This window comes from Natator depressus, chromosome 2 (assembly GCF_965152275.1).
Source record: "Natator depressus isolate rNatDep1 chromosome 2, rNatDep2.hap1, whole genome shotgun sequence".
Classification (NCBI taxonomy): domain Eukaryota; kingdom Metazoa; phylum Chordata; order Testudines; family Cheloniidae; genus Natator; species Natator depressus.
Genome location: NC_134235.1, coordinates 8,950,572 through 8,960,780, shown reverse-complemented (window position 1 = coordinate 8,960,780; position 10,209 = coordinate 8,950,572). Strand labels below are relative to the sequence as shown.

Genomic DNA, 10,209 nt, shown 5'->3' with positions numbered 1-10,209 from the left:
GTGGTATCTAACCCCAGCCACGGGTCATGGCCAAAGGTGGATGTCACCGCGGAGGGCTGGCTACCCAAACGGGAAGCTGCTGCAGCAGACACTGTGCCAAGGGGAAGATCAGACCCAGACAGAAGGGAAAAGATGACAAATTTCAAGAGCAATATCACCACCCGCCCCCTCGTGCTCTCCTGGGGTTCACTTGATGTAGGAAGCTGCTCAGTCTTCCAGCCAGGCGGTGGCTTTCAAGGTGAAACAAGCAGATCCTGGCTAGTTACACTAACGCTGAGCCAGACGGGAAACTCCTACGATCCAAGAATGAGACCGAAACTTCACATACTCCCAATTCCCTTGCATGCTTTGTCTCTGTGACATCAAATTGTCCGGCTGCCCCTTCTCCCTCCCTGACAGCCCCGGCACCAACCCAGTCCTGGAGTCTGTATTTGGAGGGTGTGAATATGCTCTGGGATGCACCTGTCCAACAGCAGGCTAGCATCCACACCTAAGCCCCTCTCCTCCCAGCTAGAAGACCCTTTACTGGCCCCAGCAACGCGCTCCCCTTCCATTCCCACACCCCCTCACCCCCATGTACAACCCACTCCCCCAAAAGAAGACCATTTGATTTCAGAAGGAGAAAAGGAACTCTTGGGCCAGGTTCTTTTCAGGCAAAGGAGGGAGGTAGCTGGGCGGGGGAAGAGAGCCCTTGAGATCTGAATGAACCGAGTTCTCTGCTGGGGAGTTAAGGTCCCACGAGACACACGGGGGATGTTCAGCGCAGGGCTGGAATTCAGCCAGGGAGCAGCGTTTGTACAGTGCCGTCTCCTCCCTCAACAACACCCTGCCCCAGGTGACTGACTGGAGCCAGCTCTACTGAAGCCCTTTAGGGAAATAAAACAATCCACTTGCTCTGGATCCTACGTGCCCCACTGGGACACGTAACAGTGCTGCCCTAATGAAGAGCAGCACAGAGAGAAGAGAGAGGGAAGAATGTTTGTCACCAGAGAGGAAACCCAACCTCAGAGCATGTCCTAACCCCTGATCCAGCAAACCCAGTGGAAGGGGCTGGCCCGACACAGCGTATTTGACACAGCGCCAGACTGCGGCTGTCACACGCCAGGCAGCAGGCAAATTCTCTGCAGCTTTCCCTCCCGCAACCCATCCCCAGGGCAGCACAGCATAGACAGATCTCTTCCTGCAGGTGGGTTCAGATGGTTTTCACTCTCAGTGCAAAGAATTCAGATCAACTCAAGCTCCGCCTGCAGGTGGGGAAGGGGTGAGGAGGGGGAAGGGAGATTTTTTGGGGTGGGAGGAATGATGGGCTAATTCTCTGTCCATTAAAACCAGGAGCGAGATGCCTAACCATCTTCCCTCCTCGACCTTAGCTGGCCAGGGGTGCAGCGATTTTTTAAAGAGAGAGCGCCCCATTTACAAAGAAAGGTCACTGCCACTTTGTCCAAGCTCCCCGCAACTCCACCGTCCGACCCTGCGTGCTCGCATGTGTGTGTCTGTGCGTGTGTTTTGGCAGGAGGTTGCTGAGGTTACATGATGCAGCATTTGTTCTTGTGGTTGTGAGGGTCCTTGAATCGGAGTCTCTGCTTTGGCCGGTATTTTTCCAAGTACATTAGCTGCTTGCTGTTGATGGCTCCTCTGCGCTTCCTGGAACACAAAGAGAAAGCCATTAGTGCTCCAAGGCTGGGGAGCGTCCGAGAACCAGCCCTGCACCCCGGCACTCTCTGCCTCCCGCTCATCTCTCGGTGTCCAGGCAGCAGAACCCTGGAAGACTAACAGGCCCAATGGCCAGCAAGTGGCCATAGAGGCCTTGGGGGACACATCCCGCACCTCCCAGGCTGGGAGTTCGAAGCCAGAGAGGTCGTCGCTCAATTAGTGAAGCCAGAGGGCAAGTTCCTAAAAGCTGCATTTCTCCCCTGTCCTCCCTCTTGCACTCAGCTGTGCAGCAAATCCAACTCTGACTGCAGGAGGCCTGCGTGTCTGCAGCTGCACTAACCCTGTTACCTGGGGAGTCAAGAAATATGGGATGGAGCGAACTCCCGCAGGCTGAAGTTAAGCAGAGGGAAATTTAGGCTGAACAGTACCCTAGCAGGGAGATCTAATAGACTGTGGATTAGCCTCTCCCAAGGAAATGGTGGGAACCTCTTGGCTCTGGGGCATTTAAAACTGGGCTAATACCGATAACAGACTATGGAGAACACGGGGCTGGCTCTGCTAATTGGCTCTTTATTGCTAGTCCCCGATTTACCCCTCTATTTTGAATTGCTCTGCTCTACATACACAACGAAACCTTTCCAATGAAAATGGAGTGCGCCTGAAGGAGGAGCCTGAGCAGAAATAGCTGAGTGGGACTCATCATCTGGGGCAGGAACTGGGGATCAGACCATAGACAGAGACTGACATTCTTGGTGTTCATGGAAAACCTCTCTCCCTCCTGCAGTCATAGCTGGCGTCAGAGAAAGGGGAAAGAGAATAATCCCCATATTTGCAGTCCTAAATGGGAGCTGCAGGGCATGGACCAGAATATATTACGAAGACTAGAGTGGGATCGTAGACGAATACAGAAACAGTGGCTAACAGCAAGTATCAGCTATGAGAAAGGTCTACTATAGCCTAGGCTGACTTATGACCAACAGAATGGTCAAGAGTGGAGTTCCCAGGAGCGAAGAACGCCAGAGATCCGTACAGCCCTCCCCACTGCCCCTGCCCTGCAGACCGGCTAAATAGAAACGACTGTCATGAAAAAAAAACCAACCAGTCACAGCACGTGCGAGTTTGGTCAACTTCTTACACACACACACACACACAGTGCATGATCCTCGCTGCTTTCCACGCTTGCCTTCTGATTAAGATGATTGTTGGTCTAGAAATCAACTTATTCATTCGTCTCCTTCCTTCCTTCTCTTTAGCATTTAGTTCTTTCACTGCCCAGGACCTCTGCAATCTTTGTTACATTTACCGAGTACCTGTCAATGCAGCAGAGCTGAAGGCGCAGCCCTTTGCCTGGGGGATCCGAGCTCTGCTAAAGAACTACTCAGAACTCCAGAATGAAGTCTGCATTAATAGGTCACTAGGAGTTTAGCCGACTAATTATTCCCTGATCCCTCTGGCCCACAACCACCAACATAGCTGGGGAAACAGCAACTGATGATGAGCAGCAAAAAAAGTGGGCTGGATCTGCTCAGCTCTGGCTACCGATTTACGCACACAGACTCCCGACAGACAGCTCGACCCATGGAGCACAGGCCAGCCGCGGGGGGAAGCAAACAAAAATATAGCATCAGGTTTGTTTTTATATGAAGATGGTGTCTAATTTAGAGCTAGGAGGATTACAGGCTTCGTTCCCTCTCTATGCAGCCACCAGGCGCGTGAGACTCATTTTCTCCATCTCCTGCCAGTTCAGGGGAGGATAAAGCAAGTCTCTGAAGGTTATTTCACCCTGCTTCCACCCAGCTGCTCAGAGGAGTTCACAAGTTCATGCTCTCCCAGCCCCCCGGTGCGGCTCTGAAACAGGACTTGCCCCTCTCGTGAGCACCGGCGATTTATTCCCTGGGGCACGCCAGCACGGAGCAGCAAGAGCACCATGTCACTCTGGATATTTTACACTGTCAATTTGCTGCTTGGCACACAGTGGAGGGGTTTATATTCCAGGCCACTTACTGTCTGATGAACTGAATGGCATCTTCATACTTCATCCCGCTCTCAATCAGAGCCAGGGCTACGAGAACAGGAGCTCTGGAAAGTAATTACAAGAGGAGTCACTTCCTGCTTTAATTAAAGAAATGCCAACAGTGATAAGAGCCTTGAACAAAAAACACCGAAAAACTCATGGACTCTTCCCAAACCTACTGTCATCACATCAACAATCCCCCCCACGCTAAACCCACAGCACCATGAGTGCACACACAAAATCAACGGGTTATACAGCACGCAGAGATCACACAGAAACAGACACACTTGCATCCAGCTTCTCCTACAATAGGTTCCCAGAGCAAACCCCAGCAGCACAGTTATAGTGGCGTGTTCACTGCCATTTCCCACCACATAAATTCTGGGTTTCAGGCTTTGTCATTTGGCCACAAAAATTAACTCGAGGTTGGAGCTCTGAGGCGCAGCGTATCCATGCCTAGAGAAACGATGCTCCTTTTAAAGCAAGGAGGATAAAATAAAGAGAGGACAGAGCTTACACCTGTCTACTGCTCTCCCTATAAAACACAGCTTTGATTTCAGAGGAATTTGGCAAATGATTTGCAAGTAGATTAATAAAGGAAAAAAACCAAACAAACCATAAAACAAACAAAAACCAAACCAGACCGAAGTGGACTAGATACGAAGTGTCTGAAAAGTGGCTTCTAGTTTTAACGGGGGGAGATTTTACAAGCCACATTTACATGACAGACCTTAATACAACCTAGGTCGTTGTGACACTCCAGTATGTGAATGATACAGGATTCCAAGAGCATATTAAAAGCTGTTGCAGACGACTGTGTGACAACCTGCACTTGGAATCCTGCTTTGTTTCTGGGGTGGGTTTTAAACCCAAAGAGAGATTCGTTCCCAGGCAGGGACCAGGATCGAGAAGCCCTGCAAGGGAATGACAGATCACATCTCTAAATACAGGGAAGAGGTATAAAGTCACCACTCTCTTTAGCTTGCCCAGTTTTGGCCAGGTCACTGATTTATGTAGTGCCTGCCTTTCTTTCCCCAGGTACCTTAAAGGGATTTAATAAGCAATGGAGTGAGCAAAATGAACAGCTGTTATGCACGCCACCCAGCCAGACCATGGGGTGTTGGGCTGTGATCTTCAAAGCCACCTCATGGATTCAAATGCCCAATTCCCATTAAAGCCAAGTGGGTGGCATCTGGGAGCTGCCACCATTGTATTTATTTAGCCACCCAAACTGAGAAGCCAGGCAGAGCCCATGGGTACGGTCAACTCCCCCGGAGGGGAAGCCAAGCTCAAAGAGCCCAGCATAGTTCCTATTTTGCACACCTGCGGTGAGCGATCTCTCATCATGGTGACTCGTAGGCAGAGCTCAGAAGAGTCCCACCCCCTTCCCCACTATCCAATCTGGCCCCTCCGTGCTTCAGCACAAGTTTAAATCCCATGGACTTCAATGGGATGTACTTCAGTGGTTTGCTGAATCAGGATCCTTCTTTGATTCTATCCTAATCTGCTTCAGCTGAGGACTGGAGACTGCTCATTAACACACACACACACACACCCTGCTCGGCCTGGCCACAGCTGCTTTAGGTAACTTGCACTGAGGACAAGTGTGAGGCCCAGCTGCTCCCCAGGGACGCTCTCTAGATCACACCTCCCCCCTTAGAGAGCGAGGCTGTCGAGCTGAAATCCAGGGTGTTTATAAAAACCCCTAAGGAGTTAAGCTCTCTTCCGTTGTTGTGTGCAGCGTTATTGTAGCTGTGTCGGTCCCAGGATATTAGTGAGACACGATGGGGGAGGTCAGATCTTTTATTGGACCAACTTCTGTTGGGGAAAGAGACAAACTTTCAAGCTTGAGTCGTTCGAAGGTTTGTCTCTTTCCCCAACAGAAGTTGGTCCAATAAAAGATTTGACCTCCCCCATCTCGTCTCTCTAGCCTGGCCTGGCTTCTCCTGCCAGCGTCGGAACTTTTACAATCCCATTTTCTTGTTAAAAGATTTTTGTCCCCATCCTGTGTGGCTGCATGGAAGACCCTCCCCAAACAAGAAGGGGTCCCGACAATACAGAGGCCAAGATCAGTCCCATCAAGCATGGCCTGATGATACGAACAGCCCTGCCAACTGCACAAAGAGCTGGGAAAAAGAGGGAGAATTTACCTTCTCTGCAGCTCAGTAAGCTCCAAGGGACTTAGCAGTTAGTTGTAACAGGAGACATCTCCCTTTAACAAGATATTTAAATCTAGCTGTCCTTCCTAAGGGCAGCTCCTAGCTCCTTTCGAGCCCTCACTTACCGGCCCAGGCCAGCCACACAATGAACTGCCACGCAGCAGCCAGGGTCTTCGCAGAACTTGGTTTTCAGCAAGTTGAGCCAGTCTTCCACTATTTTGCTGGGGGGAGGAGCGCCGTCGTCAAAGGGCCAGTCCTAATGGAAGGGCAGGTGGGGGAAGGGGAGGGAGAGCAGTTAGCAATAGATACATAAAGTCAGAATCTTACAAACCAACACAGTGGAGGGGAAGGCACTTGAAGCTTCCGCCAATCTCCCATTTCCCCAGGGCTGTATTTCTAAAGCACAGCATCCTCCCTACAACAGAAGAACTGGGCTGTTCCCGTCTGAGATGCTTTACCTCTCTCTGTGACTCGGTTTGCTCAGCTGTACGACAGACACATTGCTATGGATTACTACCAGACAGTGTGACCTCATGGACAGAGAACTGGACTGGGACTCAGACGAATTGGGTTCTATTCCTAGCTCTGCCCCTGACCTGCTGGGTGACCTTGGGAGAGGCACCTCTGTGACTCAGTTTCCCCATCTGTAAAACAGGGATAATGATACTGAGCTCCTTTGTAAAGCACATGGAGATCTACTCAAGAGAAGGACTGGGTCAGAGTAGCTATGATTATTTCTAGCCTCGCAGGGGTGGGGCTGCGAGGTTCGTATTTACATGCTCTGAGATCCTTGGGTGAGCTGCTGTAAATGTTCAGCAGTAAAAGCCACACACAGCTAACAAGGGGCAACCCGAGTTTCTTAGCAAGTTAAACCGTAAGGGAGCCTTTCCTGCAGGGGTAACTTTACAGCACTGACCGAAGAAGGTAACAGACGTGGCTTTCAAAGGTTCATTTCTAGGGTATGGCGCCATCTCCATGTCTTATTGCTTTAGCTAGTGAGAGCGGCCAAGCTCCTGCCTCCATAAACTCGAAACACATGCGGGGTTTGGCAGATGTTGCAGTTCACATGTTTGAGCTGAGTGTGGGTGGGAACAGTAACTGCTGGCTCAGACGCTGCCAGCTACAGCCACAGGGAGTGGGAACTCGGAGGAAAGCAGACTTCCTTCCTGAGCCAAAAAGTTACAACTTCCGAAAGGCCCCCGCCAACCCGACCACCGAAAGAGAGCCTATGAGCTGGCCTGTGTCCCGGAGACTGACACCCATCAAAGCGCAATTAAGCCACCAGTGAAAGGCCAGCCCTGCCCTCTTTGGGAAAAGGGCGTGTAAGGTAAAAAGGACAGTAAAGCTAAGAGGCTTCTAACCACAAGGGAGATGGATACAGATAGTGAAACCGCAATATTGCCTCGTTTAACTTGAAACAAGCACTCCCTGTCCCTACCCCCCACTGCCTGTTCCTGGCTAAACAAAGGAGTTGGCAGATTGAATCTGCTTTGCAACACTCCACGGCTCGGACGCTGAAATAAAGAAGCCCAGCAGACAACACACATGCCACGAAGCAGAGGAAGCAACGAACCCATGGCCTCCCCATCCCACCACGCCCCAAGCAGCCACTGAGTGTAGCTGACAAGTCATTTATCGACATGTCAATAGTCTGTGGACTTTGGGAGATCAGGTTACAGCCAGGGGCCAATGGCTACTGATTTCAGACACCCAGCTTGACACACCTGAAGGAGGCTTGATTTTTAAGGGCCGAGGGAGCTCAACCCTCCCTGGAAGACAGGGCCCTCTAAAATGCCTAAAGTTTGGCAACAAACATTGGGGCCAGCCAAAATCACGACTCCCTTTTGGAAATCTCATTCGTGAGACATGGACTGGGCTGCCTACGTTGCCCAATAAGACATCAGACTAGACATAAGGTGTACACTGCTAACAGTGAGACCATCGACGATAGGGACAGCTTATCTAGGGACGTGATCTCAGTCTCTTGAAGTCTTTCTAAGGCCATGTCTACACTATCACTTTTGTAGGTATAACAGGTCGCTCAGGGGTGTGAAACAAACACCCGTGTGACATTAGTTACACTGACAGAGGCACCGGTGTCTGCACAGTGCTATGTCAGCAGGAAAGCTCTCTCCCTTCGGCACAGAGCAGCGACACGAGCCATCTTACAGTGGTGCAGCTGCGTCAGTGCAGCGGTCCCGCTGTAAGTGCTCTAGTGTAGACGCGGCCTAAAAGATCTGCTCTGGCTCAATCACGAGTTGTGGGCGTGGTGCAGGATGCAGTGGGTGGAGCGCTCTGGCCTTTCTTATGCCAGAGGTCAGACACGGTCAGCAGAACGCTCGCTTTCCGGCTTTAACCTCTAGGAATCCAGAAAGAGGCTCTGGCCCTGGGCACATGCCTGCAACAGGCAGGATCTGGTGAGAGCCAAGACCGAGGGCTTTTCACACCGCTCAGTTCAGGGTGACAGAGAGTCAGGTGAAGAGCTGGTGAGGGTGGCAGAGCAGACACGTGCCAGGGATGACCCTGACCCATACGAGGGTGGCTGTGGTGTGTCGGGAAGGTGCTGCGTCTCTGCCGGGCTGCAGGTGAAGTAACCCTTGTGTTACACTCAAGCTAACCTGCTGCCTTCCCCACGCTGACCTCAACCCCCATAAGGGCTAGACACACAGGTTACCCTCCCAAGCGTTTGTATCACCCACAGAGAAACGAGTAGGCAGGGGCTGTGAGCTGGGATAACTGCTTCCGATTGGCTACAAGCGGTCTAGGCTACAACATCCTCCCACCCTGCCTCACCCGTCCCCACCCCACTGCTCGTTTGCCTCAGTCGCCTGTTATCTTGCGGGCTCCAGTCACATAACTGACGTTGCATGGGTGGACTGTTAGAGTCGGCGGTGCTCTGCATGGACACAGCAGCACAGGGTCAGAGCCCTGGACCACAAAGCTCTTTGGGCACTGCCCAGGCCTGGCTGAGGCCTCTATAGCCAATATCAGCAATAAGGCAAAGCATGGCCCAGGTTTTCCCTTTCATTACTGGGTTTAATGCATAATCATTAGCAAGCTACAGAGGTGAGAATTAGCATTACGATTATTTCCCCAGCTTTAGCCACTCAGGACACGCGCCATTAAGCAGGGAGCCGAGACCGGCGGAGCAGCGTGTCGGGCAGCAACGTAAGCTTACCATGCACTACCCCAGGATCTGTATCCAACGGGTTCTGGGGAGAGTGCTTAGACAAACAGCTACTTATTAGATGTGTGTGGCATTGGAACGGGCGAATTCCCACTCTGAGTGGGCACCGCGGACAGGGATTGCTGCGCCAGGAAGTAGGGGGAGCTCCCGGCTGCTGAAATGTGAGACCCACTTTTCCCACCTCACCCCTGTTGGGGCCCCCCCAAGAATCCTGACATGAGCTGCTAGGGTCTAGCTGGCCCGGGCGGGGTCCAATTGCACAGAATGAGCAGTGCAGGGGGAGGAGGAATTGGAGGCCACAGGGCTGTTCTTTGGGGAAGGGAGTTGTGGAGCTTTAAGAGTGGGCTCTTCTGGTGACGGAGAAAGGCCTCCCTCCTTGGGGGGGGGTGGGAAGGGTCTGATGATTGACGCGACTCAGTGCCTTCTAAGCATTAACAGATCAAACTGCAATGTGCTGCCCCCATCCCTCCACCTCATCCACACCCCTCTAACTATCCCCATCTGCACAGCAGTCTCAACCCAGGCTCCTCCCGTCTGTCTTTACACTAGGGAATCACACACCTTGTTGCTAGTTTCAGAGTAGCAGCCGTGTTAGTCTGTATTCGCAAAAAGAAAAGGAGGACTTGTGGCACCTTAGAGACTAACCAATTTATTTGAGCATAAGCTTTCGTGAGCTACAGCTCACACCTTGTTGCTGCTATTGGCAAAGATCACTGTGCACGGGGCTCCTTGCCTCCCTCCATCCTCCCCCACCAGCTCCCTGTGCGCCTCCCTCCTGTCCCCCTCTATTTCAGGGCCTTCCTCCAACCCCCACTTCCCATACAAGGACTCCGAGTTCTCCCCACATCAGGGGCCCCTTTCAGTTCTTCTGCTTTCACCCAGATCAATAGGGTTCTGCCCACTGGTGCCTACAACCTTCTCTGACAGTTTGGAATTGACAAGTTGAAAGGTTACCCCATTGCAGACAGACGGAGAGAGAAACGCTATCCACTTGTGAGCCAGGCGCCCGCAGTACAGAATTACCGACCATGCTCAGTGATGACTATTTCATCTCAACGAAGATTAGGGGGCTAATCCCAGATGCTTCAGACGGCCCCCCCTCCATGGCATGAGCCCTTCTGATCTGTTGCGTGGGTGGTGGCGGACCACAGAGCTAGACACTGGTATGTATGCCTCTCCGTTAAAGCCCGTCAGCT

The 10,209-nt window shown here is 51.9% G+C and overlaps 1 protein-coding gene across 3 annotated transcripts in view; it reads right to left on the bottom strand.

Moving 5' to 3' along the window:
- Positions 1 to 616: 616 nt before the first annotated feature.
- PTP4A3 (protein tyrosine phosphatase 4A3) overlaps positions 617 to 10,209 on the bottom strand; it is a 108,525-nt gene continuing 98,932 nt past the window's right edge. For all 3 annotated transcript variants that reach the window (XM_074943773.1, XM_074943774.1, XM_074943775.1), the window contains exons 4-6: positions 5,952 to 6,082; positions 3,658 to 3,732; positions 617 to 1,644 (exon numbers count right to left, since the gene is read on the bottom strand). In XM_074943773.1, coding sequence (XP_074799874.1) covers positions 1,527 to 1,644; positions 3,658 to 3,732; positions 5,952 to 6,082 — 324 coding nt within the window. In that variant the 3' untranslated portion in view covers positions 617 to 1,526. The remainder of the gene's footprint in view (positions 1,645 to 3,657; positions 3,733 to 5,951; positions 6,083 to 10,209) is intronic.